Source organism: Egretta garzetta, unplaced genomic scaffold (genome assembly GCF_000687185.1).
Source record: "Egretta garzetta isolate BGI_Z169 unplaced genomic scaffold, ASM68718v1 scaffold289, whole genome shotgun sequence".
Classification (NCBI taxonomy): Eukaryota; Metazoa; Chordata; class Aves; order Pelecaniformes; family Ardeidae; genus Egretta; species Egretta garzetta.
The window spans coordinates 1,718,288-1,742,226 of record NW_009260801.1 but is presented as its reverse complement, the minus strand read 5'-3'; the positions used below and the strand labels follow the sequence as shown (position 1 = coordinate 1,742,226).

At 37.6% G+C, this 23,939-nt stretch overlaps 1 protein-coding gene across 1 annotated transcript in view; it reads left to right on the top strand.

Annotated features, from left to right (window-relative positions):
• The window catches only part of ROBO1 (roundabout guidance receptor 1), a 659,248-nt gene that overhangs the window by 576,664 nt on the left and 58,645 nt on the right, over positions 1–23,939 (top strand). The window contains exons 9-15 of the mRNA XM_035902213.1: positions 12,232–12,356; positions 14,261–14,432; positions 16,965–17,170; positions 18,586–18,667; positions 18,835–19,003; positions 19,103–19,269; positions 22,893–23,014. Of these exons, the coding sequence (XP_035758106.1) occupies positions 12,232–12,356; positions 14,261–14,432; positions 16,965–17,170; positions 18,586–18,667; positions 18,835–19,003; positions 19,103–19,269; positions 22,893–23,014 (1,043 nt within the window). The remainder of the gene's footprint in view (positions 1–12,231; positions 12,357–14,260; positions 14,433–16,964; positions 17,171–18,585; positions 18,668–18,834; positions 19,004–19,102; positions 19,270–22,892; positions 23,015–23,939) is intronic.

Sequence of the window (23,939 nt, the reverse complement as noted above, 5' to 3'; positions counted from 1 at the left end):
GGGTTTTATTTACTGTAAAGTTGTTAAAAATTCTACCTTTTAATCACTCGCTACAGAGAACTGAAGAAAGTAGATTTGTGTAGCATACTTCAGCACTCAGTTAAAAAGTAGCAAAGAAAATCTGAAGACTGTTTTCTAGTGCCTGCAATTTCCTAACTCCCATGTCTAGGGAAAAAAAAAATTGTTTTGTATCAGGCTTCACTGTTGCAGACTTTGTTTTGTGACTGCTCTTCTAAAGATAACATTTCAATAATTCTCTCCTTAGAACAGACAAAGTAGATTTTATTACAAGTTGTTGAGTTTGCAGATTTTTGGTTTTATGTATGAAATTAAATAGAGTGCAAGGAATAATAATTTTCATTGGGTGTTCATTAAACAGTACTTCTGCTATATGTTCATTCTGAAATAAATGTAGGCTTTATTAAATTATAGTAAACATCCATAAAAATGTAATATGCACTTTACTTTTGCCTTGCATATAGCTTGTAAGTAATTTTCTTAAGGACGATACAGTAGTCATAGTGCACTCTTATTTTTGTTAGTTTACATGCATCATTAAAATCAGTCATCTCTGAATTGGTTCTTTGCAAAAAATAAAGCTGACATAATGAGTGCATTCAAACATTATTTTGATAAGCTGTTTTGAGTACCATTTGTTACTATGTATTATGTTTTGTTGGAACAATTAAAATATTTTATTGTTAGGTGCTGAATAACACTCAAGAACTGGTAATAAAGGATCTTGCAGTCTTTATACATGAACTAGATCACCTAGTAGGCTCAATATCAGAATCTTCCAGTGCAAGAAAAAACCCAGCTGCTTCAGATTAAACTGCTAAATATCACTTATGGCCACATTATTTTCTGCAGGAGGTATCTGCATGCTCCTCTTTCCCCTATGACCACACATTAATTCCCAAAGTTTGGGGTGAATTTTTTTTTTTCCATTTAAGTATGGAATAGGATGAGAGGATTGAGAAACAAAAAAACCCAAAGCTGTCTGGATGGACATCAGGTTGCTTGTCTTGTTCTCAGAAGTGTCCTATGCTCTCTAAGCACAGCACTGAAGGGGATCCTGTTCTCTTTGCATCTTTCAGTTGCGTAATGAGAGGCCACTTAGGACTTAGATCTCCTCAAATCAAGCAGCTGCTCTCTCTTTTGACATAGTTAAGGTAGCACATTAATACTTGGGTCTCAGTACAGAGGAGGGAGCCACCCAAGAGTTCTGCTATGGTCCAGTCTTCCACCAGCAAGGTCTGATGGCCTTTTCTGTACCTCTTCAGAGTTCTTGGGTGCTCAGATCTTGTCAGGTTTTTTCTCTCGGAGAGTATAACTAACCTAACTAAAGACTAAACCTCAAAACATTTGCTAATATCCCTAGATGATCGTAGCTGCAATGACCCTTTTGTTTCAGACTACCAGCATTTTTGATAGCATTATCGTCTTTTGGCAGAGGTGAACCACTGCCTCACTACGTGAAAATCAGGCTGAGTGTCCCTGATTTTTTTTTTTTTAATTATTTTTGCACATTATGTTTATTTCCCTAACCAACTTGATCCCTTTTCTACCTCCATCACAGTAAAAATTCCCGGTACCTGATGGATAGTTCCATCTTGTGTAGAATTCTTATATGTTGTATTTTTTGTTACCTGTAACTAAAACTTGTTAATATGTCACAGTTACCTTCCTGTTAACATTATGAAAAAGTAAGTTCAGATACTAGTGTCCCATATGTAGACTTGGTTTGTCTCTATGTGGGGGCTGTGGTGTCCTCATGAAAAGAACTCCAGATTTCTTTTGAAATAGTATGTTTCAGTTGACAGTATTCCTTACTGAGTATTGCATTCCCAAAATAACATTTTTTAATGATCAAAAGTTACTGTACCATAGAGATTTATTGTCCTTCCATTTTTAGTGTGTGTTTGGTATCCATTGATCATGGGGTTTTGGCCACTTTTCACAAATAGCTTTAACTTATATAATAATAAGGTTGCTATGGATTTCAAGTATTTCTTTCCAAGAAGAAAACTGTGCAATCACAAACAGCTGGGAAAAAAATTCCACTCCGTTTCCTTTTCAGCTTCACTATCTTCTACTGTAAGTCAAAAAATGCAGTAAGGAGCTCCTAAGAATTCTTCAGCTAGTATCCAGCTATCATAATCTTTTTGTACTTCTGCATAGCTTATTTAAAATTCATCGATCTTTTTTCACTCTTTTAAAAGGCTCTAGTATAAATATTTGTAGCCACGACTGCTTGCAGATTCTGCACAACAGATAGCAGCAGTGCCCAAAATTGACTCAGGTCTTCTTAAGGACAGGGGAGGACAAGCCTGGTAAAGAGGACTCCACAGTTTGCTGCATTACTCTCGTTTTTAAATGGATGGAATGAGACTCGTCCTAAGTGTGCTCTCTAAATTGTATTTGGTTTATAGAATGGTTTAGGAGGACCCAGAGCAAGAAAGGGGGAGGGAGACTAGGAGAGGAACTTCTGGAAGACCTTAAATCCCTCTCTCCCTCTCTCTGTGTTCTAAGCCCCATATTTCAGATTTCTTCTGTCACCTCAAGGCAATGACTACAGGATTTATAAAGGTTTTAAACTGTGTACTACATGTATTAACCTGAGAAGTGCTACCCCTTAAAACCACACTACAGAGTCTATTTCCACATTTTTTATTTTTATCATAGAAATCTTCATTGACTCCTGCAGAAGGAGGGATTATGAACTTTATTACTTTGTAGCTAGTATCAGCAAAATCAGTCGCAAATCAAAAAATCTCATGTGAGTACATTTTACACACTGTTCTCTTTCCACAAATTTTGCAGCAGGTTCCTCACACACACACGTATACAAATACACACACACTGGTGTAGCCCTTTTCATCTTGACTTCTTAAATGTTTTAATGGGAAGTTTCATTAGCCTGCTGTGAATCAGACATTAAGATGACTGAGACACAGCTGAGATAGAGCCAGTTTTTACTGCCCAGCCCCATCAATTAGAGTTGAGGAGGGAAACACCTCTCAGCCTAAATTAAATCTCAAAATGGCCAGAAATCCATAAGGAGTCAATGCCATTTGATAGCTCTTGAAAACAGAATAGCATCCAAACAGGAGGTTTGGTTAATGCACAGATCTTGTGCAGTTTATCAGCAGAGGGTGGAGTTTAAGCCACCAAAGAAGATAGGGAAGCTTAGTGACATTTTAATGCCGATAATTAAACCATCAAACTGTTGAAACAAATTGCTTGTTGGTTCCACCGCAGAGCTGAGAACAGATATCTTCCTGCTTGCTGCAGGAGGGAGAATTGTTGATTTGGAATCCACAGCACTTTAAGTTGATCTCTCAAATTGGTCCTGGAGTTGATGATGTTGAACTGCCGTGCCGCGTGTGTTGTGACATACATGTACGTGTTCTAAAGCCATATCCTTGCCTGTGTCTCTCCCTGGTATGTGTACCAGCTCTAAATGCACTTACATTTTCAAGACTTTACTTGTACTGTCAGCACCAAGGAATGATACTTGCCTTTTTTTGTCATCAGACCACTTTCTCCTAGAGCACATTAGCTGAGTGCGCACAGGCAGCTTCCCTTTCTGTCTGGGTCCCATGTCAAGAGGCATAAGCTAGATCCAGCCTGTCGGGCATGTGCCCTGTGCTAAAATGAGAGAACACATTCTGCCCTGCGCAGTCAGAGGGAGCATTACTCACTCTGGCTACCAGGGCTCCAGGCTGCAGCTGCCTCCTGGCTACTGGGTCCCAGTGCAGCCAGGGAGGTGCACGGTGAGAGGTGCAGCTGGGCAGCTCACTGGTACCCCAGGAGCAGCACTTTCATGTAGGGCACAGACTCTAGCCAGCCTGTTTCTGAGTTACTGCCCAGCATGTGGCAAGTCTTCGCCATTTAGACAGAAGAGGGAATGTGGGTCAATTGTAAACAAAAAATAAATAAATGGAAATAAAAAATAAAAACACATTGGGAAGTACATTGAGGAACAGAGCAGCTAATTGATACTGAGATTTTCCCCTTACTAACTTTCCTGTGTGTGAACCTGAAACTTTGTTACCGGTTTCTAGCTTTTTGCTGCTTCTGAGGGTGATCTTACTGTCAGAACTGGTTTTTCCTAGTACTCAGTCAACTGCTTGCTTTCTTAATGTCATTCTCTTACTTATGGTACCATTATAGAAAATAATTAATCTGTTTCTTTTCCAATCAGTTAGATTTCTGTCTTCTTGCCTTTGGGAACTTTGAAGTTACTGTAGTCCCTTGTTCCTTTAAACTTCAGAAGTGCTTATCTGACACATCAGCAGCAATCCAAAACAGAATTTTTCCAGTCATCATAAATGTAATAAACCACAATCACTCCCTTGCTGGGGGTTTGGAATTACAAGTCATCACTTTTGATTTGAAACATCAAAAATCTCGTCTAAACATTTTGCCTCAACTGTATGGCTGTGGCATGCTTGGTGCCAGACTGTTAAACCTTTGCTCAGAAGTTTGTACTGCACTGTATCACACTTTGTGCTCCAGGTCTATGTACTGTGAAAGCATTTGTGGTGAGTAAGGGTGGCCCAGTCTGCACTTACATGAATGTGAATTTTAGCAGAAAGTCTGGGAAAATATAAATTATTTATATATGTATCTAGACCTCAAGAAGTGACAGCTGAAAATAGAGAGACCAGTGAGGATGAAAAGGGATATGCCCCAATTCTTTTGTAATGTACCTGGTGTTATTTTCCCATATTTTTCACAGGTTGTAGCCAGGAGACAGCTGAATGGCAGCATTTATATTTTTTCAGAACAAGAGATTTTGGCCTTTGTTTACTTCTCTGTAGAAAGTGATACTTTCCACAAATGACTGCAGAGACATGTGCATATCAAGGATATTGGGTGTTTCAGACGGCTTTGATAAGAACAAATAGCCTACAAATCACTAGATAGGCAATGGAACATGGCACGTTGTCTCAAACTATCTCCCTCAACAATAGTTTTTGCAAAACACCAACATAAATATCTGGTAGTCATGTTGCAGAAACACATTCAATTGAAGGTAAAAAGTAGTTAATTAGATTTCAGACATTAGCAGGCTTAGCAACTAAACATATTTGTGAACAGAAGAGGTTGGCAGCTTTTTATTTGAGGTTTTATTTGGAATAGGGAAGGAATTGGAGAACAGAATTGTTCAGAATTTCTTTGGGTTTTTTTAAGGAGTGAGCAGTCAGAGTTTGACCAGTTTGCTAAATGTGCTCAGACTCACATTTCCTCTGCATGCAACTCTAGTACCCAAATTTTCTGTACCCACTCATTTCAGACAGAACTTACAAATGGCTGAGTTTCAGCCGTTCTGTAGAACTGCAATGCTCCATGACAGCTCACATACCTATCTCTATGCTAGCTCTGTTGCTAGCTCTGGAGTTTCTCCTCTCACACTTTCTAGTCTCTGCCTGGCCAACCGCATCAGAAATGCCTTCTCCTGAGCTCTGCTGTCTCTTCTAGCACATCGGCTCACACTTGCATCCCATCTTCTACCAGTTTCTTTCTACAGACACATTCAACCTCTGATATTTTTCACTTGAGCTGGGATTAATGTATCACAGAATTAATTGAAAGCAATCTAAATTTCATTGTGACTGCCATTTCCTAGATTATTCATATGGCCAAGGATTTATACAGAAGCTAAGGACTGTGTATGAGCTTCATTGTTGTATGCAATTATTGGCCTGAAGATTGGGATTCATTTCTGTGGTGTAGAATTACACTTTCTTGCTTCCTTTATAATAGCCTCCATGGGTGTCAAGCAATCCTTGAAGACTTGAAGATTTTTATTTAAATAATGAAAAATCTAACACATCGAGCTTAAATTGAAAGTATTCAGCTTGTGTCAGCTGAATAACAAGATACCTTCTGAGCACCCGGAAGGTATTCATAAATAGTAATAGTCAGAACAATAATTAATGAGTATTTAATATGCAGAACAAAATACTGTTTAGTAATTAAGTACTGCCTTGAATCTCAGGATCTCAAAAGCATCTTATTAGTATAAATGAATGAAAATTTCTGTAATTTTACTCTGAGATAGATAATTACTACCACAGCTTTCAAGAACAGGGTACTTGAAGTTTATAGCTTGTCCAATATCAGACTAAGAAACAGACACAACCCTGTCGTGTTTAATTCTACATATGAGGAAACCAGTGAGTTACAGAGAAACACTAGATCAAAATTTCTATTCACCTTTGGGAGAAGAATTACAAAATGTGTTATTTAGAGGTGTAGGCATTGCACACAGTATGTTGAGGTCTCATATGGACCTGTGAGGAAGGGCTGAGAGAATGGCACTTGCGCAGCTTGGTGGAGAGGTGGCCTCAGGGGGGACATAACAGCAGCCCCCAATACCTACAGGGAGGTTGTTGGTAAGACGGAGCCAGGCTCGTCACAGTGATGCATGGTGGGAGGACAAGATACAATGGATTTAAGTTGAAATGAGATCAAGGCTGGATATGAGAATAAATTTCTTCATTGGGTGGACAGCCAAGCAGTGGAGAAGGTTGCCCAGAGAGGCTGAACATTCTCAGTCCTTGGAATTTTTCAAGACCCAGCTGGATCAAGCCCTGAGCAACCTGGTCTGACCCCATAGCTGACCCTGTTTGAGCAGGAGATTGGACTAGAGACCTCCGAGGTTGCTTCCAACCTGATTATTCTATGACCCTACATTACTACATCTGTCAAATACAGTAGTTGCTCATTAACGTCTGGCAACTGTGCTAGTCTGTAGTTTTAAGTCCTAAAACTGCAAATTCCTACTCTTGCAAATGGTTTTAATGATACCAATAGTCCCAGTGAGTTTGATAGGATTGCTGGCAAGAATAAGGCATTAAAAGATCATGTCATTAGTCTGGAAACCACTTTTCTTCTGTTTTTTTGTTCAGTGACTGGACACGTCTTCCCTGAAAAACCTCACACAAGGAAATTTTTTGAAAGGGAAAAATATTATTCCTTTGGTATTTGTGGTTTTACATGCTAATTTCCTGTCTTTACAAACAGGTTATTCCCCCTAATTGCCATGTGAAAAGCCATGATTAACACAGGGAAAATTAATTTACTTTATAATTGAAAGTGTTGTCGAATAAAATGTGCCATAATGGAGGAGAAACTATTTTCTTCTCAGTTTTAGTAACCTTAGATATTAATAGGATGTAAATCAACCTAAGAAAGTGGTCTTTGTTGTAGTTGTTACTGTTACTGTTGTTCTTTCAAACCACATGATGTCCCTCTGACAGAACTGTTTAAATTTTTCTATGAAATTTCACCCTTTTGCCCTTGCCACAGACTTGCAACCCATGTGATGCCCTCTTTCTACAAGGATTTATTTTCTTGTATCAGTATCCCCTCTGTTTTTACAGGTGGGCAAGAAAATACATTTGCTTGACAGGGGGTTTTTTTGACCTACAATAACAAAACTGCCTGGTAAAAAGAAAAGTGGAGATTCAGCATTTGCGAGTTAATTTAATTTGTAGAAATGTAATTGAGCAATCAAGACAGATTTCTATCTGTTAGAAATTTTCAAGTGAGCTTTCAGTGGAGGGCTTAGGCAGCTTTGCATTGCTACCAAGAAGGTTGAACTTTTCTCTTTTTGGCACTACTCAAGTAATGGAAAAATGGTAATTTAGAGTTGCATCCTATTAAGTCTCTTATCAGGCTATTTGATGTAGTATATTAATTGAGTTTTATGGAGGAGCGTTTTTAATGCCAGAGCAGGTCAGACTGTAATTGCAAGTTTAGTAGAGAGCTTTTCAGTTAAAAAGGAGTGGTTACTGGTCAATACACTTGCACACAATCAGGAGTAGCTAGGAGCTGAGTCTCAGGGCTGAGCATATTTCTCTCAGGAATTCTTGTATATCATTTCTTGGCCACTTCTCTTACAAATCATATACTTGCAGATAATCTGAGCAGAATAATGCATGGATTTTCTCTTTGAGAAATACTGAACCCACACAATTAAAGAAGGCTACCATACATCCAGAATACTTCCTTAAAATTGCAACTCAAATCTTTGGAAAATGATAGTTTCAACTTCCTCTGGGTCTATTTCCTGAAAAAAAGTCTCTAATAATACATAAATGTCTCTAATAAACCCCAAATTCTCTCTATGATCTGGTTTTCGTGCATTCAGTTGCAGCTTCTTGGCTTCGATATGATCCAGATTCCAATATTATATCTGATTCTCTGCTTCATTTTCATAATACACCTGGAGTCCTCTGTATTTATTTGAACAGTAAGCCAGTATTCCTCATGCCTAATGAATGTTGGCAGACTGGATATTATTAGTTTCCTCCTTGTGTTTTATCAGAGGATGGTGTATTGCAGGTGTTTACCTGCTCTATATGAAAGTGTACCCTGGTGAAAAGAGTTTTTTACTCTCAGTACAAAGCGATAAGACCACAGTGTTGAAGGGCTTGGTATTTGTAACATGCACTAAAAAAATCATATTTTTTTTTGACTTTTACAGAATTACCTTATACAAGTACCCTTTTTGATTTACTTTTTTTGTCAGTATCTGTGTATATTTTCAAAATGCATATTTTTACATTTTTATTTTCAATCTGTTCTTTCAACTAGTTATACGTGGTTGGAATGCTTTCTAACATGCCTTACTTTTATAAGCAAAGTTAGCCTGCCAGGAGCTGTGCCATTTCAAAGTTTATGAACATTTTCAACTGTGGCTGAATGATAATTTAATATTAGATAATTTACCACTGACCATTTCTGCTGAAAAATCTAATATTTTGCAATAGATTCTGGTTTTGAATATTTGAGTGAAATTGAGGTTTGGGGTGGGGGGTTAAGAATCTTTTCAAATTAATTTTAATTGCGGTTTAGTTTGCACTTGCAGTTAAATAGTGTGTTAGTTATAGTTAATAGCATATTGTTAGCATAGTTAATAGCACTATGACCTTGATACAGCGATCTTATACTAAAGAGATTGGTGTGTGGGCTAAATGCCTCAGCATAATGTTAATTTTTTAATAAACTTCCTTTGTAATAGCCGTTAGCCTCAGAAAGGTATTTTCCATATGTAGATGTTTGGATGCCTTAGAAAGGGTGTAAATGTCACTGTTCCATTTCAGCAATGTTGCAGATTGGTATTTACTGGAGATTTCAAGTTAATTTTACCATGGGAAGCTCTTGATGCAGAGAAGTAATGATAATATGAAAATTTTACTCAAGGTTATGCAATAGTTCACTGGAAAGGCTTGGAGTAGAACCCAGGTTGCTTGGCCATTATTTCAGTCTGTTACCCGTTTTCCTCTACAGCCTGATTTCAGCATTTGATAGAGACTACTGCTTAAAAATAAAATAAAAAATATGTGGTTCAACATTTTAAACCTATTTTACATATATCAGAATATACGTGTGCTTTCTAAGGTCCTTACCAAGGGTCCTTTTTATTTATTTTTTTTTTAATTTTACTTTATTCTTTGCTTTGTTTCATGTCTATTCAATTTTATTTATTCCATGTTTTCTTTTTGTTTTGTTTTTGTTTTTAGTTGTGTCTGGTAAGTTGAAATTTTATTGGCCATCTTCTAGTCATCGTATCACTGTGACGGGAACTTCTCCTCCCCTTCCCATCCATCCCCTTCCATGTCCTTCAACCAGTCAGCTCCCATCTTTTACTTGTTATTGACAAGACACATCGCACAGAATAAATTCTGCATGAAGTATGGGTAACTTAATGGCAAAGAGAAAGGTAATGGGTTGCTAACTTTCTGTCTGTTTTTACCTGATGTAACGAGTCAAATCCTAATGTCTTCTTTCTTCAGGGACTGCATTAGTTGAACTTCAAAGTGTTCAATAGAAAAATATTTTTGTTTTAAAGGTCTCAAGGACAGAAGTTGTTTTTCCCTTAAGTGAATTATTATTTCAGCATCTTTTACAGTATATTCATCACATACCACACATATGTGACCCAAGGTGTGAAAGCAAACTAAAGTTAAAAATAAGACAGTGAAAATGCTTCCAGTACAGTGAACATTGAATGGGATTTAATAACAAAGTTTCATTTAACCCTGTTTTAATCCTTCTGACATTGAAGCTAATAGGATTTTTATTATTTACCTTAATAGCAACAGATTCAGAATAATACACATATGCACAATATGCATATATATTTAGAATAATATACATAAAACATACAAATTTAGAATAATATCTAGAGAAACATATGCCTATTTACATTTTATAAATTCTACCATGGTCAGCTGAAAGACTGAATTTACCCTCATTTTTTATGTTCAGTAGTCCCTGAACGGTCATCTTCAGGTTCTGGAACCAAACACACTTGACTATCTCTCCAGTGGTCAGAACCATTTTAATCTCTTTATAGCTGTACCCATTCTCAAGTTCAACAAAATTTGAAACCTTATAAATCCTGTGCGCAGGATTTAGAAACCCTCAGTTCCATTTTATGTCACACATTAGTACAGAACCACCCAAGCCCTAAATTTAACTATATGCTAAATTTATTCTTGTTATTAGAATCCAACAGCATAACAAAGGTGCTTCACCCTCATCTCCATTTTCCCCGTCATACCTTACAACCCTGTGGCAAACCCCCAACAGTTTCACCTTCCTGTCTAAATTAAATATGCTGTCATGTCAAAATCTTCCCACACCTTCTTCCAAGGTATCGATTGAACGTTTCAGAGCAAAATGTTTTGAAGTCTGCTAATTACTCTAGGTCAATCTTGTCTTCACTTTGGGTAGTTTCTTATCTAAGGAAATTCTAGGAAAGGTAGGATTTTCACCCAAACGTAAATAACAATATGTTGTGCTTTAAAAATTCCTCCCAGCAGGAGGGTCGTAGGAAGAGCATATTCTAATATGAACTCAACAGGGTGCAGAGACACAAGGCATGAGGAACAGAAAGTATTGGCCTACAGGAGCACCAAAACCAATTTTTTTTAGAAAGGACTTTGAGTGTTATTTAATTCATTCTAGATAAAGCCACGATTAATTGATGTTTATAAAACACATTGAGTGATATTTTTAAATTATATGATTCACACTCTTTTTAAAGGAAAAGCTTGTAAATACAGAAATGTTTGAAAGGAAAAAAAATTAAAAAACAACACTGAAAACATTTGAGTTATTAAAGTCAGATTCAAAACATCCCCTTTATTCTGAACCCAAAGGAGAGGGGAAACATAATTAGGTTTGGACAGATGATCAGAAGGAATTGGAAATGAATAAGTAAATGGACTTTCATTTAATGCCCATTTTTCAAAACGTGAGAGTTGACAGCCTATAAAACAAGCTAGGTTGTGGGGTTTTTTCTGTGGTAGCCCCATCAAGATATCTAATGCTGTCATTTATCCTGATTTTTTTAATGTGACTGACATGATTTTTTGACATTCTATTTACTACTGGATAAAGGGGTTGTTGAAGTCTGTATAAATCAATCTGTTTGGGCAATGCTGGCAGTATTTATAATGTTAGGCTGAGCAGATGTTTCAAATTTGCTTTCATTTGCATATATATTTTGTTTGAACATGCCCTTGCCTATGTAAATGAGGAAGACATTTAGGTCTGCTGTTCCTTTAAATCCTTTCCTCTTCAGTAATTGGACTGAAGATATGTAATGGTTATAATTTGTTCAATAGTATTTCTGGGTCTTTTTAAATTTTTTTTGACACCCCGACTACATCAAAAGTCTCTTATGTAAGTAATGAAGGGCTTTTTCTCTCCTCAGCTTTCCTAAATCAAAGATGATGACTTTTGTGCATGCAAGCCTGAATTCATAGTTACCCAACAGTGTTTACTGCAGCCCTTGACAAAGTGTGGCCTGGGGGCCAGTTGTCCCTCAAAGACTTCTCCATTCTGACTTGTGGCCATACTTCTCCTTTCAAACCCAAATTGTAACAAATTTGTTTGTATTGGTGACTGTTGCTCTGCAAGTTGTCTCATTAAGTCGGTGGGACTCACTTCCTTGTATAAGTGGGCAGTAATAAAAGCAGGTGATGCACAGTCAGAGTTTTAACTGGAAGGTCAGCAACAGCAAAGAGGATCTGAGTGATACTGAAGCTGTGGCTGTTAGATTCTGATGCGTCTTTGTGCTGCCTCTCCTTATTAAAGAAACTTAACTATTCTGTTTCACACCATTTAAAGTCAGTAGGCAAATACGCTAACTTTTGTTTTCTGATAGTAGTGTGATTTATTTTTTTTTCGGTATTTTCTTTTCAGAGCCTCCACAGTTTGTGGTAAAACCTCGAGATCAGGTAGCTGCACTGGGAAGAACGGTGACTTTCCAGTGTGAAGCAACTGGAAACCCTCAGCCAGCCATCTTTTGGCGGAGAGAGGGAAGCCAGGTAAAACAGCCTTTCTGTCCCTTCTTCCTGGCAGTGTCTTGAAGAGATGATGTCACATGAGAGAAAAATGTTTTAATTATTGTTTTAAAGATGTGGAAAATAGGTCTAGAGCTGGGGGACGTGGGATGTTTCTTCTCTACTTCTAAGTCACATGCACACTAGTGATGTCAACCTTACTAGAAAGGTTATCTATGTTTCACTTAATCTCCCATTTTCTCCATGAACGTGAAGATAGATCTATGAAACAACTAGAAATATTCCATGTTTCACTACTATGAAACTTTTTCACCTAACAGAAAGAACTTTTAACAGTTGAAGAGATGACTTATGGTGCAGTTTGCCTCAACTCCCAAATTTTCAGAAAGTTTGGCTCTGGGTTTATGGTGCAGCTATTAGTTTGCCATGTGTTTGTGTGTGTCTGGCAAACTAAACCATTTTGCTGTATTGATCTGTGTCACTGCATGGGTAGGCCTCCAGTTTGGGACTAAGGAGATCTACTTTCCCACTCAGTCAGCTGGCTGACAGGTCATACCTGACTAGGTCACTTTTTCTCCCAGTTTCCTTATTTGAATGGGAGGGAAAAAATATTTTCAGCTTCTTTGTAAAGGATCTTGAAAGCCAGTGGGTGAAACACAATATACCACAGCAAGAGAATCACAGTTTTCTTTCAGAGTCGTCTTTTGAAGGAGGGATGTGACACAAAGTATTCTTTATTGGAAGGGAAGAAGGAATAGGGTATTCTGGTTTTCCTGTGAATGAAGGAATGAATGGTGCAATAGCATATGACAGGGTTCTTTGTGTTACAAAACAATAGGCCAGAGAAATTGAGAATGCTTGGAAATTGGCTTCTTTACTCCATTTGCAACATTTCTGTCTAAATACCTAAGCACAGCTAGACTGCTAATCAAATTTAGATTATAATCTTCACTGGTATAGCAGTATACTGTGTCTGTATGACCTGGATTTTTTTTTTTCCAAGTGTTGTCTAGTACATAATTTTTTCTGCCTCATTTTTGACTGCTGAGTAGTAACCACTTGTGATCATGGAGGGAACTGGAGGAGAAGGTCAATGAATGGGGTTTGCTAATACTGAAGTAGAAGATGTTGTGTCCCATTCTTTTGGATTATTTTTTTGGAAATGCAAAGTGTAGTTAGGCAAGGAAGAGAGATAAAAAATATCCTCTGTGACCTTGAAGTATTGTCATTCACAAATTGTTCAGCCAGAGGTAGAAATTTGGAATCAGTATTTAGTGGAAAGGACGTGTATTCTTTTGATTGCCGTTCTGAATTTTGACCACTGTTGGTAAATACTATGTACTTCATACCAAAACTATCTAAGTACAAACTGACATAGTATTTCATTCTATATTACAAGACTCATTATAGAACACAAATGCTATAATTAGAGAGACCTAAACAGCATTTCTTTTTAAAAAACTGTTCAATTCTTAGGATGGCAAAAGTTAAAGTACAAATAAGTAAACCAACATCTGCATTTAAGTGAAACAAATAGGATGCTCTGGAGTATGTTCTAAGAAAGGATGTTAAAGCAAATTGCATAGGTTCACCACAGTTGCTTGCACCGTTATGGTATCTGTATATATCACATCTTCGCTAGTGCCTGTTAAACTTTGTGTAAAGCCCAATGTAGACCATATCGGGTGTTAGAGCAATTCCAAAAGACTTACGCAACCATATGTGCATATCTGCACCTATTTTATCACAAAAAATCCTATAAAAGCTATTCACATTGTGGTATAGACATGCTTAAGATATGAAGAGCAGAATGTTTTATGTATAATGTGAGAAGATGAATTTGTTTAGATATATTAAAGTTAAGATTATTGACATTTGCATTTATTGAACCCTTTTTTCCCTCACTTTCTTTCCTATACATCTTGTAGAATCTGCTTTTCTCATACCAGCCCCCTCAGTCATCGAGCCGATTTTCAGTGTCCCAGACAGGAGACCTCACTATCACCAATGTCCAGAGATCTGATGTTGGGTACTATATCTGCCAGACTTTAAATGTTGCAGGAAGTATCATAACAAAAGCCTACTTGGAAGTTACTGATGGTAACGATACCTATAATTTCCTAGTTGTTTTTTTTTTTTTTTATTTGAATACAGCAGCAGCATGATATGACGCTACTTTGAAATTTACTTTGCATAAATGCGGATTGCATGTGTCTTTGAACATAAAAATCCTGGTTTGACCATCTCTGTCAGGGGTTTAAAATTTTGGATATTGTGTAACAATATATCTCTGGTTTGTCTTTAGTAAGTATACAGCAGCTTATGGATTTTTGTCAGATCTGTTAATGTATCTGGCTCTTTTTAAGCTTTCCCCACTGGATTTAGTTTACTTTCAAATTGTTTGCTGACTAGTTCTTTATTCCTATTATTGTGCGTCTGTTTGCTTAACATCTCCATGTACCTGGTTTTTAATATTGCAGTATAGCAAGGAAAAAACCTCAACCTGTATGGAAATCAGTACAATAACATGCAAATGAATATTATACATTACTTTTTAGGAGCAGTTGGGAAAAAAATCTAAAATGAAAAAGCTACAGGGAGCATGACTTCAAGCAGTAATATATGCTGATGTGAGGCAAATTTGCTAATTATCAGAAATACTTCATATTTTTAATCACAAAGTTACACAGGAAAAATAATCATCTTGGCATGTACGGAAAAAGAGGCTAAGTGCAGTCTGTGGAGAGACTTTGAGGCGAAGGAAGCTGTTGTCTGAGAAGAGTTTCCACAAATTAGGCCTTTGCCCTATAGCAGACACAGAAATAATGTACTAGAAACATGCAGTGAACCTGGAGAATAAAATTGTTTCTTTACACCCATTGGATTGAAATTGTTTGGAGGAATAGGACCACATCCTTTCTGGTTTCTCACAAGCGGTAAACCACATTTCTTAATCCACTTTTGTCCATTATTCACTGGGGAGAAGGCCATGGCAAGATGAGAAATACATTTTTAAAAGAAAATTAAGAAAATTAAGAGTTTTCCTGTTAATGACTGATGCATTTGAACTTGGAAAAAATCAAATTAATTTAAATATATTTCCTTTACTCTGACTATATGCTCTGGATTGATCTGATGGGTTGTAGTTGTTTTGTATGATGTCTTGGGACAATATTTTTTTGGTACTTCTATAAAAGTGAAGGCAATATATGCAGAATGATACCCTGCTATTCCTACAGGTAATAGAAGTTTCCCATCAACTTCAGTGGTACTTAAATTAGCCATGCATTTCAATGGCATTAGATTTCTCCTGTAGAGCACAGATCAGTCAGCCTCTTACCATTGACAGCTGCAAAGCTCTTTGCAAACCTGTCAAAGTCAAATACAAGCTCTAAGTGAGTTTATTTCGACTGTCTCTGCAGAGAAGGATACTAATGGCCTCACAGTGCATTGCAACAGGTTGGGACAAGAAGTAAAGGGTAAATTATGCAGTTGAAAACACAGTGTGTCATTTGAACATGCAAATGAAATTACAGGAGTTGGAATTTAGCAAAAAAAAGCAGTACTAACACCCTGTCTGTTGTTACAAAAAGTAATTCAGAAATATCTGGCATTCACAAATTATCAGAACTTCAGGTTTGTATTTCAGCTACCAAACCAGTTTTTAAGTTATGAGAGCTCCCATGACACTGCTGAACAGATTTATGTCTTTAAAGTTGTGGCTATTTTCAGATCATCAATCCACATCGTGTTGGATGGTACAGGTAGAGGAGATCACTGAAACACAATAAGATAGCTTTTACCTCTTTTTTCTGATTATCCATTGGATAAGGGGAAAAAAACTCTCATGTAGACAGTCATTCTTTTTTCTGTGAATACTGAGACTGCTTTATACCTTTCTGTGCACAGTTATTAAATAACCCATCAATAACATTTAATTTTCATTGTATGAAAGATGCATTAAAATTGATGCAAACACACTGTGGGATTCTCTTTGTGACTTTGAAGTCATGTTGACAGATTAAGTCATCATAGAACTAAAAGTCAGAAACTATTGGAAAAATATTTCTTACCTGAAATTTTTAATATGGTCCTATTCATTAGCTTTGTGTTTACCCTACTGCTAGGCATCTCCCACTTAGGAAACAGCACCAAGATGAGTTGATGGTACACAATTAAATTCTTTTTAAGAAGTAGATATTTGCCAGGTTATCCCCTGCCTGCCTACCTCCTTTTTCTGTCTTTGAATGCTGAAAGTATGGATTCTGTTATACAGGCCTGCCACATGGTAGATGAACAAGGTGAAATTTGTGCCTTGACAAAGAATTTGGGAAGTCCTTTCTCATTCTCTTTACAAAGATGTTGGCATTAGGGAATGCCTTAGCAGATACCACTACGTAACATGTAATGTTTCTTTCCTTTCTGAAAATACTGTGTTGTGTGTCATTTTAAAATTCTGTAGTTGTGCATCACTGTAACGCACCCTGCCCTGACTAACGCATGCCTCCAACTTTAATTTCTTATTTAATTATCTTGAGTTTGTTTCAAAGCCTCAAGCAACTGCTGTTCCTTAGGTGATTAGAAAATTGCTTCCAGTTGCAGAAATCTCTTTCTGGTTGTTCCTTTTGGCAGTGATTGCAGACCGGCCTCCCCCTGTCATTCGACAGGGTCCTGTGAATCAGACTGTAGCTGTAGATGGTACTTTAGTACTGAACTGCGTGGCCACAGGCACTTTAATGCCCACTATCCTCTGGAAAAAGGATGGGATCCTCATTTCTACCCAGGACTCTCGCATCAAGCAGTTGGAGACAGGAGCATTACAGATCCGATATGCCAAGGTAGCTTGAACTGGCAAACAGGTTTTCTTGTTGTTTGTTTCACTTTGTTTTTTCACCTCCCGGCACTTTTGGTGTAGTAAATCCTAATTTAAGATTAGTGAAATGTTAAATAAATGTATTAAAATATTTGATACTTCATGCTTTCAGATAGTTCATTCTTTATGCTTAACACCTTGGCTTATTCTGCCTAGGGCACAGTATTTCAGAGTTCATAAGGAAAAATGCTTTTAAGAGGTATTCATTAAGGGAATTACTTGGTACTTAAAACATGAAGGGGAAAGCAAAACTTGTATTTCTGTAAGATGAATCCTTAAATTATTTGGGCTTTAGCACTAATGGATTAAAATGATCTGATTATTCCAAAGGTTTATAAAGAAAACCTTTGTTTAGCATACTGCAGTAATAGAGCCGCATACACAGCTTTTTCAAAACAGTTATTAAAGTTTAAACATATTGACTCAACAGTCTAAAAATAGCTTAAAATGGTTAACCACCTGTCAAATACTTGGCTTCCTTAGGGAATTACAGGAAGTACCTGGTCAATATTGCTGGTCATGCCTTGTACGCTGTAAAATGTTTTGAAATGTTATTAAGTTTTAGCATACTGGCTATTCTGTGCTGTCTTTTCTGTGGTTTGAAATGTAGTATTTTTTTTAAATTAGGCCAAATACATGACTTTACTATGTTCCCTAGAGTTGCCCTGTTACCAATTACAAGTTACACTGGCGTAGAGTTTGAACCTCTGGTGTTTGAGGGTCTCCATTCAGCTCATCTGCTGAGGTTGGGGCCTTAGGAGGATAGCATTTCTTTTGGGGCAAAAAAAGAAACTCTTCTGAAATGTGATTAAGTCACATATGGACAAATAATCCAACATTCAGAACTGGATGAGAATAGCATATGGAGATTCCTTTTGGGGTCTGCCGTAGAGTGAAATTTATACTAACACAGGGAACCCTGTACGTACGAGGCCCTGTGCAGTATTTAAGCTTTGTTTTAAGGGTGACATGCTCTCCAGTGCTGCAGTCCAGACAAATCCCGGGCATTATTTAGGCAGAAGATTAACAGTTGCATGGGGTCTTGTCATCTGAGCTCCTTCTCAATTTATTTGTTAGGACCTCTGAAGGAATAAATGCTCCAAGAATTGGCCTTTAGTTTGTTCATTACAGAATAGGTAACATTAAATTAGAATCTGCATCTTTTCCAGTTGTTTAACAAATGCTCAGAAATAAGTATCCATTTTCATTTTGCAGCACACAAAATCATAACTTCTAATAGAAGAAGTTTCTGGTTCAGAGTTTTTGCAGCCTAATACATTTATCCATATTCATGGGGGAACGGAGAGAGCTGTGATTACTTTTCTAGCCCACTGAGTGCCTGATTGTTTCAAATATTTATTCTTCTCTTTTCCCACTCAGCTGGGCGACACTGGTCGGTACACCTGCATTGCTTCAACCCCAAGTGGCGAAGCTACATGGAGTGCATACATAGAGGTCCAAGGTAAATCAATTAGGATTTCTCTGCATGGAGAAAATACATAAAGGAAAATCAGAAATTGAAATGCAGGAGTTATCTGACGCTGTTGTAAATTGCCAGTGCAGATGTGAACAGCATTGAGCTTACAGCTGCTTCCTGTCTATACTCAGCATTTCTCTCTCCTTTGTTAGAGTTTGGAGTCCCAGTGCAGCCACCAAGACCCACTGACCCAAACTTGATTCCTAGTGCTCCGTCAAAACCCGAGGTTACAGATGTCAGCAGAAATACAGTAACATTGTCATGGCAACCTAATTTGAATTCAGGTGCAACACCAACCTCTTACATAATTGAAGCCTTCAGGTATATGAGCCTCATGTGATCTCGCTGCACTTAGCATGTATATAATATGTTGTTAAAGAAGCACGTGCTAACCTGCTGTTGTGTGTGTTTTATCCTTAGCCATGCATCTGGTAGCAGCTGGCAAACTGTAGCTGAAAACGTGAAAACAGAGAGTTTTGCAGTTAAAGGGCTAAAACCTAACGCAATTTATCTATTCCTTGTGAGGGCAGCTAATGCATATGGACTAAGTGACCCAAGCCAAATATCTGATCCAGTAAAAACTCAAGGTAAGCTTTTGATACTGAACATTTTAGGTGTCCACAGTGGCTGTCACAAGTTGATTGAGCAACACCAGATGCAGGAATTCTTGTAGCTTTTGACCATCTGCCTATCCTGGCTAGACTATGTACTAGATAGTAAAATACAGTGTTCATACTTGTATTTCTCTATAACAGAGACTCTGAAAGCTGCTTAGACAACATATTGCATTGCCTAAGGGAACCCTAGTATCTCTTCTCCAAAGATAGTTACATCTTGCAGAATAGCTCTTGTTAACAACGGAAGTAATCTCTGGGTTTTTTAAGTTCTCACTCAAATCCTCAAATTCCATGGAAATGTTATTATTATGTCCAGTGAATCAAATGAGGCTTAAGACTGAGACAGAGAGAGAAACAGCACATAATCTAAGTTGGTTTCTGCTGCATTAGAAAAGAGAGAAGTTTAAAATTTGAAGGAATTAGGCATCATGAGCCAGTAAAGAAGAGGTTCTGGCAATACATTAAAAGTATTTCAGTAGTAGAACTATTGAAATTAAAATAGTAGGGAAGAGAGAGAATGCATACAGATAGCCAAGTGGAAGAAAAGACTGAGTAGTGGTGGATGAAGGAGTTATCCGCTGACTCCGGCTATGGCTGAAATCCAGCTATGGACTGAATCCGGCTGTGTAAAATCGAAAATAACTTAGTGTTCACTGTAGAAAATAAATGACACTTACAATGGTGTACAGGGAATAATGCATTGCAACTTTGCAGCCTGCATTTTTCCAGTAGAAATACTTAGATTCTTAAGAAAGGAAAAACTGGACTTACTTTTTCAAAGTAAAAGGGATAGGAATCATCTTTCTTTTTTTTTTTTTTTTTCCTTTTCCTACTTACTGGAGAAATTGACCCACTGGCTTATTAAGAGTGCCTGTGTTGTATGTTTGTTTCTTTGTTTGTATAAGTAAGTATATGTTTGTTTTTGAAAGGAAGTTCCTTAAAGGAAACAAAGTGTTTTCCTTTGGTGACATTTCATTTTTTCTGAAGTTGGTCTGAAAGCAAGTCTTTTTCATCTCCCCTGAGGAGTGAATAATTTCACATTGCTGTCCTTTGATATTATGCATTTCTCCCAATGGGTGACAATTTCAGTAGACAGTGGAGTCACAGCCACATGGAAAATAGGGATTGCACAGGTTCCAAAGCCTGTTACCAAGGAGAGATTTAGTAACGTTTTAGTGACTTCTGTATTTCTGGGAATAGGGCAACACGTGTTACTATGTGGGCAGGCTGCAGTGTTCTGCACGAGTCCATTTTTCATGCAGTATAGTTTCATTCCTGGAGCTGAGATAAGGTATCGGGTCTGAATGTCCCAAATGAGCTGATCGCTGACCTGACTCTGATAAACAGCGAATGAGGCAGCATTCTGTTCACTCAACAGACCTGAATGGTTTCTAATGGCATGGAAAAGGTTCGCTCTCCTCTGGGCATCTAGTAGAGCTGAAGACCTGAGAACCACACAAAGCCTGAGTGAAAATAACAACCAATAGATAAAATTTCCATCAATTGTAAGAAATGTAATCAAGTGTCAAGTTTTTTAAAGCAGTTCCACTCTTCTTCCAATACCGTTTCAGTTTTGTGTAAGTCATGGTCTAGCTAAGTAAGTTCAAAAATTTCCCAGTTCACTTTTGTCTAGAGGGTGGTATAGTCTTGTCCAAAGCGCATGTCCAGACCAGGAACCTAACCTACCTTCATCTTTACACTTTTACAACATGCTTAGGTGTTCTCGCTGACAGTCCCTGTCTTGGAAGCTTGGAGCAGAGACAAGAAAACACACATATTGTTATATAGCACAGATATGCAAATGGCTGAGCCTATTAATAGTTTGATTCATATCGTCGATGACTCATCTTTTATGACTAGCAAAGACAGAACTAATTATTCCACTGGCTTTTCCTGCTACATTCTAAGCAGGCATATTTAGGCAACTCTCCAAACAGAAGCTTCTATCTTTAATGCTTTCAAACTTTGAGGGGAGAGAAATGATAAATGGCGGAACGTACTACATGTGGATACAGCAGTGACTCAGAGGAGGGTTTTTTGGTTTTGTTGTTATCAGCGGTCCTTGCTAAGAGTCCAGATTTGTCACCCACTGACTGCACGCTAACCTCAGTTTGCTTCTTTAACTTTGAAGAAATCCCATGTTCTTGTAAATATGTTGAGGAAACTGTATGATAAAAGTTCAAAGTGACATAGGCTTTATATTCCCAAATGGGAACTATATTTCTGCAATGAAGCTTGTCCTCATGCCTTGTCCCAGTGCAGTCTTACAATGGTTTTATTATTATTTAGACAAGACCAAAAGATAGCAAACTGAGACTATGACCACCATGGCAAAAAGCATGTTTTACAACTGTTGCACTTGCATTTAATAAGCGTCTAGTATATCAGCATCAACTGCACTAGCCAAACCTCAGCTGTCAAGATAGTCTGTACACCTACAGTGTTGGTTACTACAGTAGTTGTAGTTGTGCAGAAATATATTCACAATTTCTGTACACTGTCTCTTTGGCATGTCTTGTAAGCAGACAGGTATGGAAATTTCCAAGGTCTTCAGAGAACAGAACCCTTGAAGATTTCCTGGTCTTGTTTGTCATTAGCAGAGGTCAGGCAGGGAAGTAGTGGGCTGAAGCAAAGTTTATGTAATCCATTAATCTGTATCTGGAATTAGATTAATAAAAAAAAAAACCAAAACATATCACTATATTACTTTTAATTAATTTGAATTTCCCAGTCTGTGATTTTTAGCCATAGTCAACATGGTATTTGTTTAAAATTAAGTGATCAAAGAGAAAGATAAGAAATAAATACAGAAATGATGTTACTCTGCTGTCCATAGCACATGTATATTTTAGACAACCTATTAGTGACTGCCCTATAGATTTTATACATATCTGACAGTCATTCCGTTTCAGTTAAGTCTGTTTTTCAAGGGCTCTGCATGCAGAAAATATGTTTCCGTTGTACCATTGTGTATTTGAGAGGAATTTGTCCCTTCTTGTGTATGAACAATTCTTTTAGCTATGAGACCAAATGTCAGAAGAGCCAGACAGCACTCAGCTGTGCTCTGCCTCCTGTTTTCAGAAGTCGCTTGCCATCAGAGAACCTGCAGCCACATGACTCATTTTTCTTTTCTTCGGTTGTTACATTTATTTTGTAACTAAAACCAGTAAGTTTGCCCATTAATTTATCAGAGAATACAGCTTCTGCTTTTGCCGTTCTTTATAGGTTTCCTAATCTCTTGGAATTTGCAATAGGTAATAGAATGTTTTCTCCTCCCAGCAGGAAAGAATAAAGAGATGCTGCTGTAGTAATTTACCAAAGACATCTCTGAGTGTGATTTTTCTTTTTGTGTAGTGTTTCCCTCATGTTTGTCGAAGAAAACACAGTGCATTGATCTGGTAATACCAAAGCATTGGTGTGATTTGCTCTGGAAAATACTTCATGTAGATTTTTTCTTACATAATTGGGAAGTACTTAGGGTAAACATTATTGGTGATCACATTGCATACTTTATGATATATTCATTTATATTTACATATACTTATTTTAACAATCATATATACTTGTGAGAATGGAATCTTAAATTATTACAGATGTTCCACCAACAAGTCAAGGTGTGGATCACAAGCAGGTCCAGAGAGAACTAGGTGATGTAGTGCTGCATCTGCACAACCCTACTATCCTTTCTTCCTCCTCAATTGAAGTTCATTGGACTGTAAGTATAATAAATCTGTGTCATGGAGGTGGTTATATATACTGCTGAATTTTACTGTTTGACTGCAGTGGAGTCACACTTTAAGAAGCTGTGTAGTTTGTATGCTTGCAAATGTTTTTCTTTGGAATGAGTGCTACTTGGGCATTGCTTTCCTACTTCATGACATTTTGTCCCATTTTCACTGTTTTATGTCTCCATAGAGACTGCTGTTTACAATATGGTGAGAGTTTTAGAGTCCTCCTCTGGAAGCTAAAGGACTGATCAAAGCCTCCTTAAGTCATATCATTTGAAGCTTTTGCACTGCTTGAGTAGGAAGTGTGTCAGTCCCCTAATGAGATAACATGGGCAATTCCCTGTCTGTCAGTCACCAGTGGAGAGAAATACTGCATAATTCTGTTTGAAAGCGTTACCTCCATCCTACATACATAGTGAGAAACACACCCAAGCCCATATAGCCTCATCTGAACCTGTTCTTCCCCATGGTGCTGTGGGTACACACAGTATAGGGAGAAGAGATAAAAAGGGCAAACGGCTTTCTGATGTTGTGTTGATGTTGTCCTGGAAGTGGGAAGTTGTCCACATGGAGGATATAGCAGAGGAAATGAGAGAGTGAGGAAAGAATACTGTAGGAGTGCTGAAGCAAGGGGAATGGGAACATAAGTGAAAAAGATTCAAGTAGGCTTACAAGGCTGAGGCCTCAGTGAGAGAAAGGATTAGAAATGGCTCACTGTGAGAGACATTTGGCAATCGAGAGGTAGAAATAGAGAGAAAGAAGAACACAGGAATCTGCAAGCACCAAGCAATGAGATAAGAAAATGTACTTCAAAGAGGAGCAGTTTTAAAATAGAATGAATGCAGAAGGAAGTAAAAATGGGGGATAATTATACCAGGTGCAAGAATAAATCCAAAGAGAGTGAGCATTGAG